This window comes from Neurospora tetraspora (assembly GCF_033439725.1).
Source record: "Neurospora tetraspora strain CBS 560.94 chromosome Unknown B0H65scaffold_1, whole genome shotgun sequence".
Classification (NCBI taxonomy): domain Eukaryota; kingdom Fungi; phylum Ascomycota; class Sordariomycetes; order Sordariales; family Sordariaceae; genus Neurospora; species Neurospora tetraspora.
In genome coordinates, this window is record NW_026944383.1 from 2,282,768 (window position 1) to 2,307,450 (window position 24,683).

The window sequence follows — 24,683 nt, forward strand, 5'->3', positions numbered from 1 at the left end:
CTTAGTGAGGAATAAAAGCATTGGTCCTCTACATTCGGCCGGAAATGGACATGCGTCTTTGTTGACTAACATTAACGTTAAGGCTCGGAACAGGAAAGTCCGGCTTGTTACCTCTGATTGTGGACACAGCCGTCCTGGGCACCGCTCATGGTTCGCCTTGAGAGTCAACGAGCTTTTTACCAGAGGTATTGATACCTTACAACCCAAACTCGAACGATGACATGATCGCGGATCAAGACGACTGACTTAAGAAGAGCAGGTATAGAAAGAATTTCTCAAAGATAAGCTAGCTACTATACAACTTTATCCAAACTCCAAGTTGACCTAACGCCTCCAAAAACCAACATCCCTAATAAGATCAACCAACGGACTACTTATCCAACTTTCCAAAACTTGTTATCCACGGTTAAACTGCTTCATGGCGTAAGAGGAGGAGGCGGTGCCGCGCCGGCAAGGGTGAAGGTTCCGTCGCCAGTAGTAACAGTGGAAGCAGTGGTGGAAGTCCGCCTCCCAGACGTCAGACCACCACCTTTAGCAGTGTTTTTCTCAGTAACAGTGAACACTTCTTCCCCACCGTTAGTGGTAACAGTGTAGGTAGTCTTCTCAGTCTTCAAATCAGACTCAACCCCCCTTGCAAAAGGATTCCAGTTACCACCACCACCAGCCACCGCCCCGGCCGTCGTCGTAGTTGTCGTCGCCGTCGTCGTCACCGTCGTTGTCAACCCCCCTCCCCCACCTCCTGTTCCTCCTCCTCCTACTGCACCTCCTCTCCTCCGCCACGCCTCAGGTAAAAATGTAGCACCAGTAGCACCACCAAGCCACCCATCAACCCTTTCCAACCCCCCTCTCACACTCTCATCCACCAACTTCACCCAATCTCCCCACCATCCAAGCGCACCTTCCAACCTCGCCCAAACCCATCCCACCGGTCCCCTCCTAACCAGCTGCGAATAAAGATACCCCACCCCTCTTAACAGCGCGGCTAGCGGCGGAAGCACCACCTTTTTAACCAGGTCCCCGATGGGAGCGAGGACTGGTTTGAGTATAGCTAACGCTAGGTTTTGAAGGAGGGTTAATGCGCGGAGGAGGAGACCAACCAGAGGGCGGAGGGCATCCACAATGGGGGTGAGGAGCGTGGTTAGGCCGTCTTTGACCTGGTTGAAAACGTGGAGGAGTGTTGATTCCAGGGCCAAAAAGAAGGGGAGGAAAGAAGGGAAGAGGAAGGGAAGTACCAAAAAGCGGAGGAGGGAGTAGATGAGAAGAGTAAAAAGGAGGCGGCGGAGATGGAGGAGGGTGCGGTTTGAGGGGATCAATCTGCTCAGGAGAGATGAAGAGGTGCGGGAGGAGGAGAAGTAGGGGGAGGAGGATGAGGATGAGGAGGAGGAGGAGGAGAGGGAATGGGAGGAATGGGAGGAATGGCGGGAGGTAAGCGGGAGATTAGTCCATTCTCTCAAGGTAGGAACGTGCTCCGGCAGGTAACCTGGGTAACCGATGTAATACTTTTCTGGACCTGCCGAAGGATCATTGCTGCTGCGGCGGAGGGCGGAAAGGTTGGACTCGTCGGCTACGCCCGAGTAGTAGATTGCGTTGCCTTTGGCGATTAGGTGGATTGCTTGAGCGTCTTCTTGACGGTCGAAGGGGTTCATGTGATGCTTGAGACGGCGGCGGGTGTGGGGGGCTTTGTAGCCCTGCTCGTCGGAAGAGTCTTCCTCTTTAGGAGGGGGATTGCGGGGGATGACTTTATCAAAGTAATACTCGTAAGTGGGGTGGGTCTCGATGGAAGCCATGAGGTCGTTGGTGTGGAAGGAGAGGCCGACCCGGAAGGACGGGTTCTTCTTGACCTCCTCACGTCTAAAGGTTTCCAGGTTCATGTAGCGTTGGATGGCGGGGAAGATGGCGATTTGAGTCTTTGCCAAGCGAGAAGGGAGGTAGAGCTCTGGACGGTTGGGGTCACTTTTAGACCTGCTATAGTTCGGCTCTGGGGCAGGAGGAGGATCGTGAACAGTGGGTGCAACAAAGCCGGGACGGAGTCGCGCAAGCCTGGCGGCTGTGGCCGTCAAACCGGACTTCAACTTTGTACTGGCGTCATCCAAGGCAAGTCTGAGGGTACCGCGTGCCATGGCAGCCGTGGTCCTGGGAGTACGTCCGTCCAGTCCAAGCTCCTTTCTCCTCTTCTTCCGGCGGCGGTCCGCTTCCAGGCCTGCGTGATACCGCTTCTGCGCGTCTTGCTCGTGCTTGTCGGCCCATGCCCGGGAGATCTCAAAGGGAATGTCGTCGACGTTCTCGACCTCAAAGCTCCATGCATCTCCAGGCAGAGGCCAGTTGAAGCGGAAGACGTCGCGGGATAAGCGCATGGCGATGTTGAAGTACCCAGCCTCGGCAATGATATCGTGGATTTCTTGGTGGAATTCCAGTGGGTCGATACGCTTCTCAAATTCGACGTCCATGAACCGGAGCAAGGGAGAAAACAAGGCAGTGGTTTGAATTGCCAGCTTGTCCACCTCGGGCCAGAACTCGGGAGTCAGAATGTATTCACCAAGAGCAGCGCGAACGCTTTGGGAACGCATCACGGTGCGGACGTAGCCTAGGTAGTCCGCGGTTAGTTAACGGCCACAAGCACAAGGGAGACAAAGGATCAGAAAGAAACATACCATCCATCTCAATATAACACTCATCCTGCGCCTCCAACATCCTCTTCGTACCCCTATCCGCCCCAAACAACAATTCATCAAACACCTGCTCCTGCAACAACCTCACCAACACCGCCACCATCAAAAACTTCCTATACCGTCCCTTAGCCAACAACACATCCCACCCCGCCGGGTGATTATTATCCTGCCTCGCCACCAAGCTCGCATAATGAACAAACTGGTCCGAAACGCCCGCCTGCTTCCACAGGTTCATCCAATCTTTAACACTCTTCGCACTGAGCTTGACGTCGGACCCTTCGTTGTCAAAATACTTCTCCGCCCACCTATACACCCTCCGCATGAGGTCTTCCCAAAGAATCCCATACCAGTCACTCTGGAACTCGATCTCCTTATCCTCCTCCGACAAAGTCGGCCAGCGGATATGATCAAACCCCAACTGCGTCGGCCTCCACCCCGATTCTCTTATAGTCACCACCTGTCTCGGGATCACAGGAGTCACATCCACCCCGAGACCGACATCGAGCCTCAACTTCTTAGCCACTCCCTTCAACCCCGCCTCAATAGCACCGAACGCCTCGAGGCTTGATCGCGCAAAGGGGATGTAATCCAGGGTATGGAACGGGTGTTTCTTTAGGGGCAAGGGCTTAAGCAGTCTGTCGTCGACTCCCAAGATGGCGATCTTGCGCTCGTGCATGGCTTTCTTGTTGAGTTCCTGGTAGAGCCCGTCCGAGGGAAGCCAGGGCCGCTCCTTTGTGGGGATGGGCTCGACGACGACGTGGGTGGATGAGATGCGGCTGGGTTGGCGGACGTCGGAGCGGGCTTTGGGGACGACGCCGAAGGAGGGGGGCTTGAACCCGCCGGTGCTGTAGAGGCCGGTGGGCGCGGAGTGGGCGCCTCGGTGAGCCATTGTTGTTTTGGTTTACGTTTCTTCTCCTTGCTATGTTGATGAGTGTTCGTCTTTGCGATTGTGGTATGCGCCAGCTTTCTCGTGTAGTTCTACTCGGGGAATCAAAGATATCGTGGGTTCCTAGTGAAAGCAATGATTTGGTGAAGTCATGAAGATGTTGCCAAAAGGAATGCAGAAAAGGTTCTGTAGGAAGATAGTTGGCAACATGCTGACAACATATGAGAACAGGACACAAAGGGGGGGTAGCTGAGCGGGATCAATGAAGCAGTCAACATTCTCGACCTTTTCGACAATGGGCAGAAACAAAGGGTGATGCGATGCTAGGGGATAGCTGACGGAAATGGACATGAAGCTGGAAGAACAAAGCAGACCCAACCGGACATGGAAAAGTCCAACAATGGCTCACCTGAGAAGCACTGGCATATCTTTGAGAGACAACATTCCAACCGTTCGCATCGCATCGAAGCTTTCTGTTCTTGTTAGCTGCCGTTCTCGGAATTGGCAAACATCTCAGGGCCAACAACCTGAGTGTGTTGCATTGTCTTGTTTGCGACTGTAGGTAGACAAAGAAGGCTGTCAATGATGGCTTCCTAGTCAATAGGTCAAAGTGCACATCGGTGCTCGTCTTATTTCCCAACTTGCTGCAAATCAAATGTCGTCGCCGACTGGCTTGTAAAAATTCGCTGTTTGGATACCCCCTTTTGTCACAGATATCATACATAACAACATGATGCTCTGGCAATGTCCACTTCATCCGTCCATTACCATACCTATACTCTCTCAGTCATAGCACCACCTCTTTATTTAGGCAAGCAGACCTAACAACCCCCATAATGGAGAGAAAGTACCAAATGACCGAGCCGAACGCATTGTATTCCACCTCCCACCGTCCATAAACTCCATGATGTAAGTAACTTGACGCTCGCCAACCCAAACACTTTCGAAATGACTCGACTATCTTGCGCCGGCCATGACCAAGCCCCATCGTTGAACCAGAACCTCCTCAACATTGCGGAAACCGACAAGATCTTGAAAGGAATAAGAAAGGTATCAGCAAATACCAGAAAAGAACATTTGAGACGAAAGTTCGTTCAAAGAAGCGGTTACACCCTAGGTAAAAAGGCATTGATAGAAATCCTCTCCAGCTCACACTCAGCGCCGCTGGGGAGCTTCTGGCCTTTTGGAAGGGCTGCAATCATCGTGACACTGATTACTGTCGTACCCGGCTGCAACGGAAGGTCAAATACTATCGCATTCACGGGCAGCGGGTCGTCAGAAATCGGTAGAGGAGTCGCCCTTCCCACCATCGAACCATTAATGGTGATGAAAAGGCGATATTGCCGTTGTTGCTGCTCCAGAATAGGAGACAGTCGTGGAATAAGTTGCAGTCTGCTGTGATTAGTCGGCAGATGAACTGTCAGGTTTTGTTGGGCCAGTTTTGGATGGGCCGGAACTTCAAGCCTAAACCGCCTCTCAAGGGGAATGCTTGGATGGGTACGAATGAGGATGCTGTGGATAAGGGCATCGGCAAGACCTTTAAAATGCAGTTAGCGATTAAGCCTTCATAAACAGACCTGACATGAACTTACCTCGACCAGGAGCACGGTATGTCTTATCCCATATAGGCGGAGGCGGAGGCGGCGCTACAATGGGCACATGGCCGTTCTGAAGCGCTGCAGAACCTGGCTGTTGCGAATTCAGTCCCGGCGTTGCGGTTCCAGGTACCACAGCGGCCCCATTCACACCCGCTCGGGGTGGTAAAGGCACAGGTGATTGTTGGACACCCCCTTCGAGCTTAGCCTGGGTGACGGCAGGGCTTGGTGCCGCAGAGACAGATAGACTCCTGGCTTTATCTTGAGATATAGCGGGGACTGCAGACGGGACAACTCTATTGCCATTGACGGCACCATGGCTATGATTGGAATCGATGGATTGGCCAGTTGGAGGCGCTGGCGAGGCGGCAGCGCTACCACGAGAACCGCCCACGTGAATGGTGATCTTCTTTGGACCGCTCACACTTGGGGTCTCCGAGCCGGGAGCGACCTTTAGTTTGATCTTGGGGGGCTGTGGCGGTTCTTGAACGAATGCCTTGGCCTGATCCAACTCTTTCTCAAAGCAGTTCTTCAGTTCTGTCGCAAGGTCGTAAATAACGCTCCCCTCCTCGTTGTAATAGTGGGCATTGTTCCAGAGAAGGCTGGCCTTCTCCTCGAATGCAGCCCAACTCTTGAACTCGCTCACACCTGTCGGACTGGCGCGACCGTAGATACCTTTAACGAGCTTCTGCAGGCCTTTGAGGGAGAGGGGCTCAGTGATGACAGCAAAGTAGTCCTTGAAGCTCCTTGGAGGAAGGTTGATAAAGTCAAGGAAGTAAGGGTCACTGTTTTGTCATGTTAGTTTAGAAAGGATGGCAATTTGGGACGAGTGAGCGATGGGGGTGCAACGTACGATCCATCCGGTTTGCGAATAAGTTCCTCCACAATCTTCTCTTGTGCTTGCTGGAAGTTGAGGCCTTTGTAGGGTACATTCTCGTACTCATGGTCTGCCTTCTTCCTGCCGCCTCTACCAGGCTTTGACGTAGGTACTGGCGAGGCTGTACTCCTAGCCGTTGGTCTGCCACTCTCGCGCCTCTTGATAACAATCCTTCTTGGGTTCTCGTTGTCTTCGTCACCGCTCTCGTCGTGGTCGTCATCGTGGTCGTCATCTTCGCCTTCAACATCATCCTCGCCCTGGGTATCCTGTACTGAGGGAGATTCGCGTTTCCGCACAGACTTGACAGAGCCGTTCGTCGAGCCGTTTGAAGAGTTCTTCTTGGTACCGTTCTGACTGGCGTTCTTGCTCTCGTCATCGTCCTCCTCTCCAGGAATCGGCGCTGCGGTGCAGCTGTAGCCGGTTTCTCGCTTGTAGGCGGGATTCGTCTTGGTCATATAGTTGCTAAGCGCTTTTCTGACGCGTTCAGCGTCCTCAAAGATGTCGGAGCCTTTGTTGTAGTATTCTTTCGCGTTCATAACCATACGTTTGAAATAACCCTCCAGCTCCGACATGTTCGCAAAGTCCTGGTTGTGCAGTTTGCGCTCGATTGTTTTGAGAGATATGGGCAGCTTGATGCGCCTGTAGTAGTCTTCGTTGCCTTCGCGGGGGATAAGGTCTTCGAAACAGTTGGCGACAGTCCGTCCACTATGATCAGGATGTCAGCGTCAACCTTGATGGAAAGAATCCAAGATATCCATCTGTTGTTGTCGATCGCAGGTGGTGCAGCTATAAAAGAGAAATTTGCACCGGGTTTCGTGTCATACCTCTTGTCTTTGGTCCTACGAATCATCTCGAGGAAGTGCAGGCCATATGCGGTAGTGGACTCATGGGTCTCTTCGATGTTGAGATCGTAATCCGTGTAGGGCTGCATTCATGGTTAGCTGGCTGTATGTAGTCGTACATTGAGAGCAGTGTTTGGTGGCTGGTGTATGTATTGTCGGAGCCAAGGGATAAGACGCGGGTTGAGCATCGTGGGAGGCAGATGCTAAGCTTCATTGACAGTGAGGTGCTGGGGTTTGATCAGATAATGGTGCTGGGTGCTGTCAATGGATGCATGTGCACTTCCTCAACTCCCTCCCCAGACGAGGGAAGGAAGGCAAAGGTTGTGGTCACTGTATGGCCGCATCCTCGTCGAAAGAGACCAGCACAACGGGAACGGGGGTGCATGTATATGGGGGAATGGGAGGGAATGGTTGGAGGTATGATGGACTTACGCCTGGTTCCTTCTTGGTGCGCTTCGCAGCGCGGTCGTCGCCATCCTGAATGTTGGCTCCGTTGGAGATGCTGGCTTTCCGCTTATTGTCCATGTCGGCGAAGATGTCGTCAGAGCTACCGGTAGGGCGGTGCCGGCGGGGCAAATGGCAGTTGGGGAGAAGGGTCTCGTCTGGGGGTCAGGGACCGGATGGGAGTCGCTGGCTGGCGCAGAGCAGGACGGGACTCGGGGGAGACGCGTTGCGGTTTGGCGATGTCGTTCTGCGGGCACAAAAAATGCCACTTGGGTTAGATTGATGGGTAGTGGATTAGTGGGAACCGCGCTCCAGTGCTCCAGCAGCGATGGGCCTGGCCTGAGCTGGGGCTGTAGCGGGCGGGCGGGCAGGCGGGCGGGCAGGCGGGCGTCGATGGAAGTGGACGGGAAGATGGCCGCTTGAGAACGTGATGGAGAGAACAGGGGGCGGGCTAGAATCGGGCAGTCCAGTTGTAAGTGAGGTGGGCAACCACCCGCGAGCCAATAACAGTGGTGGCTTGTGATGGTGTATCGACTCTGCGCAGGAACAGAAACACTTGTGTGGATGCTGCACGGCGTGCTGGGCAGATCTGGATGCCGGCAATGTGGACAGTGGTGATGGGCAGTGGGAATACCCTCAAGTTAACGTGTGGTATATAGATGGCGAGTTGGGTGCTCCAACAGATGAAAAAAAAGACGGTTGGCCGTTGCTTTGAGCGGATTGTCCCGAGCTTGTTAGTGCAGGTGGTTGTTTGCTTCCCTGCGCCGGGCCTGGTTGTGGTGGTGTGTCTGGTGCCCGTCCTCTGGGACGACTTTGAGAAAGTGAGAAGTGAAAGCGTCGGCACTCTGACCACATCCCTTGGCGACTTGGCGGCTGGCGGCCGTCTGTCAAGTTCTTATTCAAACATGCCAAGACCAGACAGCCTGCCGCGGCCGGCACCATTTAGGAATCTGGTGGATTTGCCGGCCGGACACTCCCGTCTGCCACCGAACCCCTGTCAACTGGGTGCAGTGGACTTGTGATTCCCCTCGTCACTGGCCGGCCGTTGTCAACCACATCAACCATCTCATCGCAACACCGACACTCTACAATAACGCCAAAGTCTCTCGACAATAGAAGCTATTGTTCAAGATAACCTTCGTGCGACTCACAATATCACCCGCCCTCTACAATTGACTCTCGGCTCCATCGTCCCAACTAATCCTGACCTCAATCTGAAGACAATAGTCACAATATACCTACTGCCGCCAAAGACGCCGACTCCACTGCCCTGACAGCGACCCTTTGCCTCCGGGTTCTTAAATAGCACTCTATCCGCCCCACGCGCGCGGCCACCACAGCGAGACCAAACCACCGAGAGACGCGTTGTGGAATCGCACAGCACCGCCAGCAATCATCGCCTTAGCAACCGATACCCAAACAACAACAATCGCACCACCGTAAAACACCCACAACGCAAGCAGGCAAAATGACACCGGAGGAGATGGGCATCGACACCAGTCGCCGCAACCCCAGCCCGCGGCCGCTGTCTGATAACGAGCGCGCGCGCCTCGAGGAGTTCATCGACTCTATTCACTATTCTACTCGGTACGCCCTTGCGCACTTTAGGGAGGGTTCTACTGTACGGTTGCTGACCCTGCCACTCGTTCCTATAGCTACTCCGACAGCGAGTACGAGTACCGTCACGTCCAGCTACCCAAGGCCATGCTCAAGGCCATTCCCTCCGACTACCACGATAAGTCCAAGGGCACTTTGAAGCTCTTGTGGGAGGAGGAATGGAGAGCCATGGGCATTACACAGGTGCGCGCCAACATGATCATTTGCGATGGGCAACGCATAAGGAACGGGAAGACTAACACAAAGGTTGCGACAACAGAGTCTCGGTTGGGAACACTACGAGGTTCATGAGCCAGAGCCTCACATTCTGTTGTTCAAGTAAGCGCATCCCATTCGACACTACCACGATCAACATTGCTAACTAGACGGTACCGCAGGCGTCCCCTAAACTACCAGCCCCCTCAGTGCTGAAGACAACTTGACTAGAGGAGGACTAGACGGGAACACACACAACACACACGCATTTGGAATTGTACCATACCTTGCATTACCATGATACTCACGACTGCATAGCGAACTTTTTTTTAGGGGCGACATGTGCCGACAGCGATCACGATCGATACTAGGATAATACTCGGAGGAAACTTGCTGGCTCGAAAGTTTTGCTTCGATCAATGCGCCCATGATCACCCAAAAAGCCTGGTGCCTGGAGGGCTGGTGTGAGCGGCCGCATGACGAACATAACCTACTGTGATATGGATGGATCGACTTGACGGAGACATAATACCACAACCTGGAGGCTCACTGCTGGAAGGGATGAACATGCCGAGCTCTCTGATAGTATAGGCCAAGGTTGGAGGTGGGTTCGCTAGACGTGCAGAATTCTTTTGTTCATGCACCACCCGGCCAGTCTCCGGGCCAGTCACTGGTCAACCATCTTGCTGTCGCGGCTCGAACCGAATTTCAGGCGCAACGGTTGATATCGGCAGACAATCTTGAAGGAAACAAAGCAATCATGCATGGGGGATTGTTGGCCTCATATCTCCGGGGTGGGCTGTTGGGTTCCATGGAAGGGTGAACGGAGATAGAGAATCAATGGAATGGAAATGATTTGCCAGTCAACACTCCCTAATGTCTCTATTACCAGCTAGCTTGTGTGTGCGCCGTTGACTTCCCACGTGGTCGTAGGTATGTACCGCCTCGCTGCTACGTTTTACGATGTGTACTTGAGGAATAGCTTCATTTTGTAGAAAAGGGGCGGCGTCCACCTCGAGCAGGAGGAGCCTAGGGAGCATACTACCTAGGTAGATAGATGGAATGAACCCATGTTGGGGGAGTGAAACTTGAAGATTGGGCGTTTCGTAAACCATATCAACCATTCCTTCACCATGGGTTTACAATGACGAGCCCTCGCATACATACCGATTCGTTGTGAGCTGAAGTGCCATGGAGAATGTGAACTACTCAACTCCCAATATAAGTAGTCATCAACGACAGGGTAATTAATGGATAGAAATGGAATCTATAGATGTATGTGTACAACAACAACAACAACTTGCGCTTTGACTCGAATCAGGCACTGCAGTGGAATTGCCTCTTCGGACACATAGGTGAGTGAGTGTCATTCAGTAGGTAAGGTACCAATTCACTAATGTTTCGGTGGTAGTTTTCCAAAAACAACAACCACTTAGTTCCTGGTCGAGTGGCGTAACGGTCTGTCTACCGTCCTAACACCTCCTCGAACCTCCACTCCAAAATTTCCTGTCCGGTTTGGAACGAAACGATGATGTACATTCAAGTAGTAACCCAAAGAGCGTTCACGTCGTAAGCCTCGTCCGTCCACTACCCGTCAGGGTTAGAAAAGGATCTGTGCAAGTGTGAACAGCGATAGAAGAAGGTAATCACAAGTGCGCAAAGAAACTCAAACTCAATAAGTTGGGGTGTTTCGACGGTTAACCGTCTCGTGCTCGGATGAGCGGTTGTCGTTGTTGTTGTTTTTTTGTACCTTTTTGTAACTTTTGTCGGAGGGTAGTAGACTAAGAGAAGGTTAGTTTGCGTATTTTGCGAGGTGGTGAATTCGATTGAGTCCGTCCCTGTATGACTTTATTCTTTTTCTTTTTCTTTTTACGTTCCTTCCCATTGCGTTGGCACCGACCGTATGGGCATTGGGTCAGGACTTCCTTGAGATGACTGGCGACGTTCGATGTTGAGCAATTTGCTTGTCCAGTCACCCTAGGTACGTATATCCACCTTATCAACCTGAGTGAGTTTGTCGCTCGGGTAAACTATCAACATAGAATGCCCATCCAGTCTCGAGCCGCCCCGAGCAAGGTACCTAATTGAAAGTACCGAAAGTGGAACGCACCCTTGCTCGTTACGTGAAAGCTGGGGAACTGGGGCTGGAACGGGAAAGAGCGAGCGAGCGAGCGATGATGGACGGACGGATCGTGCCTTCCTATTGTAGAACTTGTGCTCTCACTGGTTTGATGTTCCAAGTGGAAGGATGGTAAGCGTGACTCCCCGTCTCGTCTCCGTTCGAGATACGATCAACACTTTGGTTGTGATCACAAGAGATTGAAGAGGAGGAGGACTCGGAGGACGAGAGAATCCACCCTCCCGTCGCAAGTCTCTGGCTGTCACTGGTCCTCTCACGGAGATGAGATGGTGACACTCATGCAGGAACACATGCAGGAATGAACGTTTCAACACATTGTAGTCCTCCCGGTGTAGCTTTGGAACCGTTCCAGGGGCCTCTCAAAGGTTGTCATGATTAAGGGGCGGTAGTATCCTAGAAGTGAGGTTTCCAACATTACTCGATCGTCAAGTGAACATCAGGGGGGATGTGGGCAGCACACCGGTTAGACACTGACGCCTCATTGGTTTGTCTTCGCATTCATCGTAGCTTCGTCGACCTCCCTGATCCAGAAACGCCGAACAGCTCCTCTTGGTTTAGTACCGTCCAATGGATGAGTGACTGACTGTAGTAGCTGGTAGTTGATGTAACCGCCTAGTGGTGCAGTTAATCTACCACTCAAGTCATGAAACGAATTCCCTCTTTACCTCTTCTACAGAAAACTCCGACTGTAGGTAGATACAGACAGGTACGAGACAAACGGCTCTGGCATTTTGATTCCGTTTGAGATTAGGTAGTGTAGAGTAACCAGGAAACGGAGGAGGGAGCCCCTATCGTAACCAGTAACTAACTCCCTCAGTTCCCAATTAGTGAGGCCATCACAAACCTGGTTCGTCCTTTCATCATTTCGTTGGGAACTGTATTGTATGGTGTGTGTAACAGGGTCACAGTCATCACGACCAAGTACCAACATACTGGAACTTGGAACTACACTGCTACCGTGTCGTCGTTGATGAAGCGGAAGTGGTAAGCTCGACGAGGGAGGGCCCGGCGGACCAGAGGGGACCCATTACGTACATTCTCCATTCTCCATTCTCCCTCCTTCATTCCCCCTTCCCCTTCCCCCTCTTCCTCTTCCTCTTCCCTTCGTCCCTTGCCTCAGAGCCGGACCGGACTAGACTCTTTCAGGTAGATGTATTGATATTGATCACTTACCGAAGTGAGTGAATACCTAGGTAGTCCGATCTGCATAGAGAGAAGTAGCCCATGTCGTACTTACTGCCTTGTATGTAGGCAGGGCAGGGCAGTTGAGTCAACCTATGTGGTAGTAACATAGTGGCATATGTGAGGGAGCATGAGGGAGCATGAGGGAGTGAGTGACTTCATCACGCATCGTCGCGTTTCATCATCTCATCTCCCTCCCGTTTGGTCCGTCCGTCTGTACCTTTACAGTCGGTCCCAACAGGACAAATGCATGGGGACATTACTGGCTGGCTTATCACGCACTGTCAGGAGAACCTGGGTTAAGTGACTGACTGATGGAGTGATGGAGAGAGGGAGTGATCGAGGGGGGTCGAGTAATGTACAGTCCAATACTGGTTTGTTTGTTAGCTCGAGACTTCGAATCAACTTCCCAAGGTGTTTTTATATCTAATTGATTCGTTTGGTTTCATAGCTAAAGCGTAATCTTACCTTGAATATGTTATTTCCGAAGTTCAATATTTATATTGAATCTTGTTAATGCCTTTTCGATCTGTACTTAGCCATTCAATTTGTCCTTATGAGGTTTGGGACAATTCGGGACGGATATCGTCCAGTATACCAGGAGTACCAAGCTAACAAACAAACCAGCATTGGACTGTAGTGTCGAGTGCTCGAAGTGAGGGAGCAAAACTAAAGTGATGTGATTTCCACCATGCAGTTGCAGTAGCAGCAGTTGCAGCAGTTGGTGGTTTACCTCACTAGACACTCCCTCACTCCCTCACTCCTGGTCCCTTGACCCTCCTCAGAACGTGATAGTGATGTTCGTCGCCTTCGTCATCATCCTCGTTCGTACCATGTGCACCAAGTCTAGATTGTCACGACAGTGTATTTGCGGTGATGAAGAACACTATACTCGGAACTGGGTGTACTGTACTTGAAGGTGGCTCAGCATTTAGCAAAACTCCAAAATATCCACAGCAATGTAGGAAAATGTGGGAATTCTCTCCCTCCGTTGCCGCGTTGTCACGGTGGTCGCATCGAGGTCGACCACCCGGGTGCGGCATTGCTGTTGATGTCGATTATCATTGCAGTTGTGGTTGTGGATGTGGATGTGGATGTGGATGTGGTGGATTGGTGATGTAGTGTCTGCTGCGTGGTTGTTGTAGTTCGGAGGCAGTCGGCGTGACCGGGGTTGTACCGTGGTCTGTGGTCGGGTCATGCAGCATGCGGCCGGACTGCGGAGGCCGACCGGGTCGGTGGAATGGGCCGCATCGCATCGCCCCGGCCGGCATCGCATTAGTCTGCGGCGCAGACTGTCCCTGGACGGAGGGACTGGAGTCATTGGAGGAACATGGTTTCTTTCCACCCCTGCCTTGTGCATACTCCCTCTTTTTCTTTTTTCTGATTTCTGCTTTTGCGCATCTTTTGTCAACAACGGCCCTAAAATAAAAACCGGCCTGTGCGCAATTTCAAAATATTTGTATTATTGGGAAATGAAGCCGTCAGTTTTTATCTGACGTAGTATTGTTGCAACTCGGCATCCGCTCACCCGTTTCCCCGTCCACGGTGAGGTAGCAGCGGTCCAAGGGTTGGGAAGGAAAAGCAAGGGTGTTGATGTTGGAGAGGTGTTCGCGGAAGGAGCAATCATTGACGTGGTCAATCTCCAATCACGGCCGCTGGGGCGCCAGCTTGGAAGGCGTGCTTTTTTGTTCACGTGACTAGGCTCCTAGGTTAGGGGTTCAGTACCCGACATTCTGGTTCGGTGGCTTGGATATGTGGGCCGAATGCGAGGTCTTCTGCCAATGAAAATATTCCAAGATGAGGAACAACCCAATCACGAAATGGCCCTGTATCTTCCATACGCTTACACCACAGCCTTCACCCCTTTGAGACACCCCCTTCCTGGGCAGCTCGCCTTGGCTCTCATCCTGGTCTTGGCTTGCGACCGTTGTTAACTGTTGCTCACTACCCATGTCCCGGGGAACTTTATGCTATCATCCAATAGTCCCAAATGTCTTGCGTGCTGCTTGTTTTGTGAGCGTTGGGTACTGGAATGCTACGCTGGTCCTTCCAGGACATGCCGGTTACCGGTCGTGCCATCGAAAGAAAGGTGAGTTATTTGGTTTTCTTATCGATTTGTTTTCGCCGGCCGGGAGAATCTGGTGCCGTTCAAGTGGCTTACCCGCTCGCTCATACCGATACTTCACCTTGTTTCGTGTGGCTTGCACCTAGTCTTAGAGGCGTAAAACTAGGCGAGAAGGGGCAGAAAGAAAACTGTAAAGACAAAACAGATTCCGTGAGGAAGTCGGCCAGTCCGTAATGACGGGATGCTTGTCACGCCATCACGAAGCATCATCTGTTCCGAATGCACTGGCAGCAAATGTGTGACGACATTTGTTACTTACCGTGAAACCCACTTGCCTCAGATGAGCACTGGAGTCCGGCCCTACCAAACGAGAGCGACCAAGCTCTGTTTTTTGCCCTTCTTTGCGAGCAGGTTGTATGGCGTGTAGAAGAAGAAAGAAGAGTGAACTCTTCGTTAAGAAAGTAGACCCCCCCTTGCGCCGCGGATAGCACTGGCCACCATGGCATTAAGCCAAGATGGGATCAGCGATGATCTCGCTAACTGCCTGTTCCGATGTCACCCACATCTCCTCACTTCCCCGACTCCCTGATCCCTTCCAGTGCTCCTCTATCATTCATAGCTTTGCCCTTTTCGGCCATGTTTACAACATTCGAAATCACACAACGACAACGGCGGAGCGGCGGCTGGGCGGGGCGGTCGTCGGGGCGGGGGCGGCTGATTTAAACTGTGCTCCGGCCGGCTTTAGGGTGTTAGTTCCTGATTGCCGGGGCCCGATTGGCTGGCTTGGGGTCTGGTGCGACCCAGCTCCTAAGCCACTCGCGCTTAACTCGTCGAATGAAACGGGTTGCCTGTTCTCGTCACAACGTTTTGGCCCCATCTTTGTTCTCCCAGCGGGTGGTCAATGTCACCCTAACTTTGCGCGATGCCGCCCTTTGCTCACCAACTTCCTGCTCCGAATGGAAAGTCAACTTGGGCTTGGGCATCAATAATCGGACCTAGTTGATCGACTACCGTTGTTGGTGATGATGAGGATATCGTGTACACGGTGGTGCACTGCGCTGAGGTGGTATCCGCTCCAGTTAATTGCGAGTGAGGTTTGCGAAACGAGGTGACGTTGAGATTGGCTTGTCGCGGCCAGGGTTATGTGTCTGGGGCTGACAGACGTTAGTGCCCGCATACATAGTCAATCTCAATCTGGGGCCACAGAAGCAGGAGAAAGGCACGGACAGCCTCCTGCTGGGGTTGAACAATTATGTACACCCCCTGATCAAAAGGCCGACCTCGCTCAGATCAATCCGCTCAGTGATTCGCCCTGCTGGAATAGGCAAGTGTCGAATGTGTGCTCTCCAAGGTTAACCCATTCCACTCCTAGAGAGATTGAGCCTAGTAGGGTCGTCCGAATACATGAAGGGAGGATCGATTTACATCATCGGGACAGGGTCGGCATCGGGTCCTACAGGGTAACGGGAGAGAATATTCCTCGCTTGTTTCTTAGTCAGTGATGTGAATAGCAAATCCCATGCATTTCGCAATGATTTTGACGCAATGTGGCACAACCTACTTACTGTTATCGGTTTAGACGGTAATCTCGTTTCTTTTTCATCGGGAATCTCTTTCTAGAACGACATCTCTCTCTGGTTCGTTTACGGGCATCGTTTACGGGCATAAGGAAGTCTTCTTCCCGCCAAGGAAGCAGCCGTACCCCCGATAACCAGACCATGCCCAACATGGGCTCACATCCCAAAGCAGGGCCGCCGGACATCTTGCCGGACATAAGTATCGGGTAAGGTATGCCACCGTTGGTGATTGTCGGTTCATCCCATATTAAAACCCGAACCAACTCATCCCAACCAGGCTTTGTATAGTCAGGTACCGGTGTGCCAGAGGTACATTCGGTAATTATCGAAGGGTTCGAAGAAAAAGCGCAAAAAAAAAAAAAAACAGCAAGGTCTCGGCCAACATCCGGTGGCACAGCTAAAAGCGAGTCGGATAACGGGTGGACAAAACAGGAGATCAACGACTGTTCAAGCCAAGAAGAAAAGAAACTGAGGAGGATTCAAACCCTTGTCCCGAGCTGTGAGTGTCTGACTTCATGTTGTGAAGCACAAGGTTATGTGCATAGGCTGCTTGCTTGATCTGCTATGGCGCAAACTGCTGTGCTTCCCAGAGTAGAACGAGGTGTGAGACTGGACGCCTCGTCAGGCATTGGCGACAAAGGGTGTGACATGTTGATGCCAGGAGATGCCCGCCCTGCTGTTGTATGTATCACGAGACTCGGATCCGGCGCGAGTAAGGAAAGAAATCGTTCCTGTCTTTTTTCACCAGCCTTTGGGAATGGCCGGCCAGCCAGCATCATGTCATTAAGGGATGCATGCCGCGACCTGTGCGTGCGGGAAAGGCTTCCCGTCTGCCGTCCGGCTTACGGCGGCGCGCGATGTGCGGTGCGGGGGTAAGAAGCATAGTGCCATCCTACCTCTGGGCATCGCAAGGTACGCGGTGCGATGCTTTACATGTGTTGGCGTGCCCCGGTGGAGATGCGTTGTGCAAAATGGAGTCGGCAGCCGTAGCCCGTAAGAGACACAGTATGTGACGATACTGTACGGCATACGGGGGCCATGAACGGGGCCCATGCCGGGACCGGCCACACCAAAAGTTGAAGTACACAGCACGGCTCCTGATATTGGCATCAGATCAGGCACTATAGGTGCGTGTGACTTTTGCGGTGGTGTACTTACTGAAGGGGTTCGTGATGACGGCATCTGCACTATCAGCGGAGTCGTCACGTCTGTGGTGGCATGGCCGGCCATCCGAAGGCTGAAGCCCGTCAGGCCGGAGGACGTGATCCCTTTGCGCGATGGGTGCACTGCATCATCACATAGCAACAGGTGCCTAAGATGGCTCGTATTGCTGCGACTTTCCTGTGCCTCTACCGCTATGAGCAATCGACAAGGTAACGTTTCCCCAGATAGTCGGTAGATGTTTGGGCTTGTGGATATGGCCTTGAGGCGTTGGCCATGTTCGGCGGGGCAGGACATCGCTTGCGCTTGCGGCTTATCCTCGTTTAGATTTATCGCCGTGCTGTTGGAAGCTTTCACCCGATGAAGTCTCCCCTCCGCGACCGCGTTTATGACCCAGTAACAAGTCGTAGGTCCACGGGTATGTTCTGGGCAGAACAACCTGATCAGGATTGGACCGCGGTGCGAAGAGAGACACGGTGGTCAGCAGGACGTCGAGACATGCATCTGAACCTCTCTTGTTTGCGGCGAGGGAGTAGGTAGGAGTAGGAGTAGGCGGGGATTTGGTTCGTTTATTGCTGGCAAGACAAGTGGCTGCATACGTTGATCTCCCTTGTGCCTAGACTGAAGGATTTCTCGTTTGCCTTTCCAATGCCGGTGCGCGTCGGGGTCCGTCGCACAAAGGGTGCCGTACAGGTGCCGTTCAGTGTGAGAGTCCAAGAAGTTGAAAAGTGATGTTTTGTGAAAAGTGTGGGCCGAGAGAGGAAACGCGGAAGAGGTTGCCGAAAAGAGAACGACCGGGCCAACAAAAGTCGGCCTGCTCGCGCCTACGCTACGTAAAAGTGGATCCCTGCGGCTATTGCCAACCCCACACTTGCCTATAGTGTAGGGATGGGGTGGAATTTCACAGAAATTGTAAGGAACGGAAAAGTAAGGAAAATAAAGGAAAAATAAAGGAGAATTTCAACACGTGCCTTATTAGGTGACCTTGAGTCCTATATATACGTACCATATAGGTGTAAGTGCTAACATCTAGGCTAGGATTCTATATGCAACAGTGCTAGATTTCGTATAAAAGTACTAAATTTTATAAAAAATACTAGATTTTGTATACAAAAGTACCAAATTTCATAAAAAGTGCTAGATTTAGGTCAACATGCTAGATTACTAGTACTAAACTAATTAAATCTAACCGTCTTTTCTACTCCCTTCTTTCTATATTACGATATCTATTATATTTAATAACACTAGCCTTATACTTCCTAATCCTCCTCTACTACAATAGGATCGTCGTCCTACATTTCTATATATAACCGGTCCTCCAACTCGTCAAAGAATTCTTATCTAAACTACTCTAGCAAAGCCATAAAAGGAACGTAATTGTTTTAAAAGACCTTATAGTTCATATAGATAAAGGAAACTATATCCATCTTCTTAACTCTTATACAGTTGCGCAACGGTCCCTCAATATAATTCATAGCTAAAAAGGCACACCCAGAAAGCACACTATTAGCAGGCGTCTATAATAGTCTAATAGCTATAAGCCATAGTTTACTACCCTCTATGCGCAAGTAGGTCCAGAAAGTAATAGGCTAGAGGTTGTACTACTATACTTAGCGTTAAGGGGTAAAGAAGCCTTCTCTTACTAAGTAGAATAAAAATTCATTAACTAGAAAATTACCTTTAATACTGTTAACGTGTGGCTAGTACTGTGCCTTGTAACTGCCTTGTACTACCTTGTAGTATAGAAGGCTAGTTGAACTATTCCTTCTACGGAATCAGTTGACTCAGTCCCCACAGAATGTACTAGAATACAAGAGGTTTTGCCACTGTATTCTAGAGTCTTATAACTTAGCTAGCATTTCTTCCAGACTGATTTGTCATCACAGGATTCAACAGAAGCTTCTAGATGCTTAGTGTCCATGTATATAGAGACCTCTCCTCTCCTTCAGTTCGTCACTCCTTAAGCAAGTAAGCACAAGTCAAGCAATACAATATAGTCTTTTCTCACAGTGCAGAGTCCACTGTAATCTTCTGTCTTGAGAGCAGAGTCCTCTCTAAGACCTCTTTTACAACATCCTTTTATTGTACTTGCAACTACGCTGCTTCCTTCAGCATTGCTGTCGTACTTCCTACCGCTTCCGCTCCGCTCTGCTACAAGTGCATAGTTCACTGTAGCAACCTTGTACTGGTGCTATCATTATAGGCCAGTCAGGGCACCGCAGCAAACAAATACTAATTACCCACTTATACTAATTTTGAAAAGTATAAATCTAGGGTATAACTTCTAAAATAACTAATTAGATCTAATAAATTTGCATCCCTATATTATTAGGGCAAAGAAAATATACTAACTAATTTATAAGGGTAAATTACTTATTCCTCCTTACAATATAAATAGCTACAAACGACTCTTAATCGTATAGCATAATACTACGCTAAAAAGGTTACCAAACTTGCCAAATATTAATCTATCTAGGAATAACGTAATCGATAATTGCTTTACTAAATTTTAATATCAACTAAACCTTATAAATTAGCTATATAAACCGTTCAAAAACATCAAAAGCGTACCAAAAATTAATATTCTCGATAATAACCAATACGTTATTAAATTTAACAGGCTCGTTATTATTATTATTAATAACAGCGGGAGGTATATTGTTAGGCATAATATTATACCAAACGTTATTATATATATTATATATAAAAATAATTAAGGCATACTTTACCTTCTAGATAAGAGTAATAGATCTATACTATAACCCCCAACGGATAATTACACTACTATAAATTAGATTAACGTTAATATATATAAATAATAATCAATAAAAATCGATAATAGTCAATGTAAGGGACAATAGGGGATAACTCACGAAGACAGGATACTAACCAACTTATATAATTCTAATAATATATATACACGAAGTTTTACTAATTATAATTCAAAGGTTGTAAAGAAGGTTACTAACTAAGTAACGCTATTAATAATTATTTTAAACGGCTCTATCTCCAGCATATCCTTAATAAATAGCTAGAGGCTATAAAAATCATATAGAAAACGCGTACTGAAATGAAGCAAAAACACACTACCACAGAAAAGCATAGCCTACCCAAAACCTTGGAGTGAGGTGCTAATCTGAAGGTTAGGAATGATTTCGCGAGGATGCTAGAATGAAGCCTCTAAACTGTAGCCATCAACCACCAAAGGAGGGAGGGGGAAGCAGAGCTTTACCCCTAAATTAATTGCCCTAGAGTTAGGAACAGATCTGGAGGTCAGGTTCTTAGGGAGGGAATCACGAGCAAACTCAACAGTTAAGTCTTTTTGGGAGCGAAGGTCAAATATATTCTGCTAGTTGAAGTGATGTCTAGTCTAAGCTGCCTGCCTTCCTTCCTCTCGTCTCAAGGAGAAGTGCTACCCTTTTTATCCCTAGAGATCTCTACTATGACTGTCTACCTTTGGAGTTTGAAAGAGACGGTCCGACAGATCTGCTCCTCCTTATCTGAATCACTCTGCTTTTAATAACCCCCTGGGTCTATACTAAAAAAACAGAAAAAATTCCCTAAATTAGTACTTTAGCTCGTCCCTCTCTATTAGAATTATATTAATAAGGCGGGCGCTACTATATATATTGGTTACAAAACTAATAATCTTTACCTATTAATTCTCAATAATAAGGCCGGTTTCAACGAAAATTAGCGCTATAATATTAGCTACAATATATTCGGTATTACTAGTATAAATGTTCTTCCAATAGAACGTCGTCTTATTAGGGAGGTAAATAGAAATATTAAGAATACGACAGCTAATATAATTATCAAACTCATCAAAAACGATACTAACGTAGGTTGCTCGCTAAATTCTAATTATTACCGCCGCTTTAACCTTATAATAAATACAGGGAAGGTAGACGTCTAAAATAGTACGCCAGTATAATAAAGAGTATACTATATTAACTAACTGGAATAGCGCCTTTATATATAGGGTATCCAAGGTTCCAAAGGGCTTACCCCTATATAATATCGCTTTAACTATAAGGAGGTAATTCCTCTCTACCTAATCAGGACTCAAAACAAGGGCATAATACCGTATATTCTCGTTATTAACTACTTACTAATTGATTAAGTAGCATTAGTAAATATTGTAGGCCTACAAATAATCTCTCATTCTAGTAACATTAATACGTTATACCTAGTTATAAAAACGGTACTTTGTATCCTATACCTATCTACCAAGGCGGTTGCAGAATTCGAAATGTTAGTAAACCGCCTCGTTTCGAATAGGAGGCATCTCATGAGGTTGTTATGATGGCTTCAAGCATTCAAATACACTCGAAATCGTGTGGTTTGGTCAAGAAATGAAGGAGTAACTGGCGATAAGATATGTTGGAGGTATGGTGTGCAGACATTTCTGGTGGCTTGAGTGCACGGGCCGTTATTTGCAAACGGATATTTTCGTTATTTTCAGAATTTCGATAATTTCGGGATTTTTCTTATTTTTACAGGAATTAAGCAACCCTACTATAGTGGCGCATAGCGGGGGAAGTACCTAGCCCACTTTGTTTTTTTTGCCCACTATCAAAACGCTCAGATCATCAACTTGCGTTCAACTTCAACGCTGGGGATTGGAAAGTGCGAAGCTGTATCTTGATGTACCGGCAAGTATCGGCAGCATCCCACGGCTCCTTCCCGGAACTTTGGACCCCGGAGGCTTGTCGGAGCACCCCCTCCTCCCCTCCACCTTGACTGCATCACATCGCTCCTTCCTACTACCTTGCTATTTGTCCAGGTCGGTTAGATGATAAGGTGAAAATGGAAAGATAGACCACGGGACTTGAGATTTTCTCACATGCCCGTCTCGTCCGGGTTAGGAAGGAAGGCCCCCAAGACGCACGGCAAGCACATGACGGGATATGTCTGCGTCTTTCTGCGTCTTTCTGCGGACTGCGTCTGTCCGCGTCTGGCCGCGGCTTCCCAAGGCCGCACATTGGGCAACTGCCGCGCCATCGGCCTGCGTTAGCTGGCCAACAAACAGTCGATGAGGTGGTTCGATGTAAGCATGAATTTGGGGGTTAGTGTTGAACTGGCGGTATCACTGATAGGTTGGAAATCCGAGGTCGAAACAGACGTCAGGAAGTTTGTTGAATGTTGTCAGAGACTTCTTGTCATGAGGAGCAGTAGGAGGTGTGATCCCAAAAGTAAGCTGGGCAGGTTTGCTATTGTCTGGGCGCAGACAGATTGCTGTTGATGTGATGATGCAGGGAGTTGGCAAAGTCGGCTAGGGCGGTGATTGTTGTTGGTTTTGGCCCTCAAGACGACTTTTGATGCAAAACTGGGATGCGGGAGTAGTAGGATGATCCTGCTACGTAGTTCGGTGTCAAAGAGCCTCCTCGAAACCCCAAAGAGATGAGTGAGGTTTGAAGGCGGCTGGAAGATGACGAGAATAGAGTCGAGGCAAACACTCCCCTCCCACACACACACAGCACGGAAGTTTTTACTGCACTATTCCGGCATAGAAATCACAACATCGAACACAGCAGGTCAAAACAACATGGCACGCCAGGTCCCCCATGACTGTCACTTGTCAACACGAGCTTTGCCAAAGTCTCACAAACGCTCGCTTGCTTTCCGAGTTCTCTTTGCCAGAGGTGATTCAGCATGTGGTTGGAGTGTGACAAGCAACACATGGACAAACATGCACACGTACAACATGCGGCAAAGCTGTCTTGTCACGGAGAATTTCTTGACAAGCAGAGGTTTTCATAAAGCCGTCAATGTGGGAGCGCGGCTGTTGTACCACAAGACGGATAGCCTCAATATGAGTTCGGTAGATATTGCATTGCCTTGTTTACTTTCGATGCAAGGATTTGCAAGCAATTGTCAACAATTGGCGAGGTGGTTGAAGACAAGCAAGGGGGGGGGGGGGAGGACGGCTTATAACCCTAACCCGCGTGGAACTCTGCCTGGCCGGGTCGGGCCAGGCCAGGCCAGGCGACTTACACGAACTGAGGCCGGCCGCAGACCGGACCCTGCAGCCAAAAATGGCAGAACCGTAAGGCTTTTTTGTCACAGACGTCAACTCCTCGGGCTATTTTGCATGATGTTTGCTATTGCGGAAGTCGAACCTTGTAGGCTTTCGTGTTCACGAGCTGTGGGTCGGCGCGATGCCTAGAAACACGCTTACATAGAGGGTTAGCAGGTTGTAGCATAGGTGTATGCCAGTAGTGGCTACTGTGGATATTCCTTGCGGCGTTGGCGACGGCACAGCAGCAAACGGTGCGGGAATGGCGTCTGACGGCAATACTTTGCTTTCTGATCGGATCATGCGGTCCGAACCGCTAAGAATTTGTGCACTTTGACTGTTGGTTCTGTTGGTCCTTCAAAGGGGAAATGGGACTTTTGCAAAATGCTAGACTCGCGGGCAAAAAAAATAGCTGGTATTGCTACCATGATCTCAGGCTTATATTATGTTGCAAAACAAGGATATGTAGAAGAGAACATGTACAAAAGCGACGAGGGTGGATTTGGGACAATTAGACAAGTGAATTGCAAAGGATGAAGGAAACAAGAACAAATCTGGCCAGATACAAAAAAATATGTGCAAAGGAGAAAAGTAAAGATAAACATGGAAATCAAAAAGCCGCCCTTTTCCTTCATACACAAGGAGTCAGCACCAGTAAAGCCCAGTTCTCGGACCAGCCGAGAAATGAGCCAAGGCCTGACTCCCGTCCAACGCCCACATCTTCCACCAGTGCTTGTCCTCCTCCATCACCACCCAGTGTGCCTTTGATGTTTAGAAGCCAGCGATGGGATGCGCAGATGTGCGGCAGGAGGTCGATAATAATTGCCCGAAGGTAGAAAGGTGGAAGTGTTGCATATTTTGGGAGTTCTCAAGAGTTGTCGTTCCGGTGGTTATTGACTCGGGGATGCTAATGATATGCAAGACTCTGGTTAGGAAAGTTTCTGTCGCGGTAGATGAGAGACCAACGTACGAGAGTAACTCCTGTTCATTCGTGACTCCGCAAAATCAATGCTCTCCGCAGTCGCCGTCCTCCTTGTGCTCAATCTCCTTTGGCGCACCCTCGGGGCAAGTGTTGGTTCCGGATCCCTTCTTGGCCGCGCAATCGATCAGATCCTTCTTAACATGCTTGCAAGCACTGAAGCGGGTAATATAGACAGTGCACATTGTGGCGGCTGGGGAAAAGTTGACAAGAGGTGAGAATAAGGTGATGACTATTCGTCAGAGTGTTTTGACTCGTTGATGGAGGCTGTTGCGTAGGTGTAGAGAAGTGGTGGCGAGGCTGATGGGATGATGGGAGTAAAGTGAAGCAAAGATGGTGTGGACAAGTGCTTATATACTTGTCACGATCCACGGTTTGACAAGGCAAAATGTCGTAGAGGGTGTAAGAGGCGTAGATTGCTTGGTAGTATGTCCA

General features: G+C 49.6%; 5 protein-coding genes across 5 annotated transcripts; 1 reads left to right on the top strand and 4 right to left on the bottom strand.

Annotated features, from left to right (window-relative positions):
* Nucleotides 1-256: 256 nt before the first annotated feature.
* Nucleotides 257-4,042, bottom strand: B0H65DRAFT_449163 (uncharacterized protein). Its single transcript, XM_062825940.1, has 2 exons — nt 2,652-4,042; nt 257-2,584 (listed from the first exon to the last, which is right to left on the bottom strand). The coding sequence occupies exons 1-2, from the start codon at nt 3,556-3,558 to the stop codon at nt 417-419; spliced, it is 3,075 nt and encodes a 1,024-aa protein (XP_062686040.1). The 5' UTR covers nt 3,559-4,042; the 3' UTR covers nt 257-416.
* A 619-nt stretch (nt 4,043-4,661) lies between these two features.
* Nucleotides 4,662-7,394, bottom strand: B0H65DRAFT_543970 (Bromodomain-containing protein; the record flags this gene model as incomplete). Its single annotated transcript, XM_062829260.1, has 5 exons — nt 4,662-5,092; nt 5,148-5,935; nt 6,004-6,732; nt 6,852-6,952; nt 7,302-7,394. The coding sequence occupies 5 exons, from the start codon at nt 7,392-7,394 to the stop codon at nt 4,662-4,664; spliced, it is 2,142 nt and encodes a 713-aa protein (XP_062686041.1).
* A 1,221-nt stretch (nt 7,395-8,615) lies between these two features.
* B0H65DRAFT_20053 (regulatory subunit of cyclin-dependent kinase) lies at nt 8,616-9,665 on the top strand. Its single transcript, XM_062821780.1, has 4 exons — nt 8,616-8,900; nt 8,969-9,113; nt 9,190-9,248; nt 9,308-9,665. The coding sequence occupies exons 1-4, from the start codon at nt 8,782-8,784 to the stop codon at nt 9,339-9,341; spliced, it is 357 nt and encodes a 118-aa protein (XP_062686042.1). The 5' UTR covers nt 8,616-8,781; the 3' UTR covers nt 9,342-9,665.
* A 6,914-nt stretch (nt 9,666-16,579) lies between these two features.
* Nucleotides 16,580-17,683, bottom strand: B0H65DRAFT_20094 (uncharacterized protein). The gene has a single exon (XM_062821783.1). The coding sequence runs from the start codon at nt 17,545-17,547 to the stop codon at nt 16,873-16,875; it is 675 nt and encodes a 224-aa protein (XP_062686043.1). The 5' UTR covers nt 17,548-17,683; the 3' UTR covers nt 16,580-16,872.
* Nucleotides 17,684-23,900: 6,217 nt separating this feature from the next.
* On the bottom strand, nt 23,901-24,256 carry B0H65DRAFT_415125 (uncharacterized protein; the record flags this gene model as incomplete). The annotated part of the gene is made up of 2 exons (XM_062823966.1): nt 23,901-24,136; nt 24,232-24,256. Coding segments are annotated over 2 exons (261 nt in total), but the record flags the coding sequence as incomplete, so codon positions are not given.
* Between the last annotated feature and the right edge of the window lie 427 nt (nt 24,257-24,683).

Coding starts and splice junctions, on each gene's coding strand:
- B0H65DRAFT_449163 (XM_062825940.1), bottom strand. CDS start 3,558: ATGGCTCACCGAGGCGCCCACTCCGCGCCCACCGGCCTCTACAGCACC. Junction 2,585..2,651: donor GTGTTATATTGAGATGGATG/GTATGTTTCTTT, acceptor CGGACTACCTAG/GCTACGTCCGCACCGTGATG.
- B0H65DRAFT_20053 (XM_062821780.1), top strand. CDS start 8,782: ATGACACCGGAGGAGATGGGCATCGACACCAGTCGCCGCAACCCCAGC. Junction 8,901..8,968: donor TCTATTCACTATTCTACTCG/GTACGCCCTTGC, acceptor TCGTTCCTATAG/CTACTCCGACAGCGAGTACG. Junction 9,114..9,189: donor GAGCCATGGGCATTACACAG/GTGCGCGCCAAC, acceptor TTGCGACAACAG/AGTCTCGGTTGGGAACACTA.
- B0H65DRAFT_20094 (XM_062821783.1), bottom strand. CDS start 17,547: ATGTCCTGCCCCGCCGAACATGGCCAACGCCTCAAGGCCATATCCACA.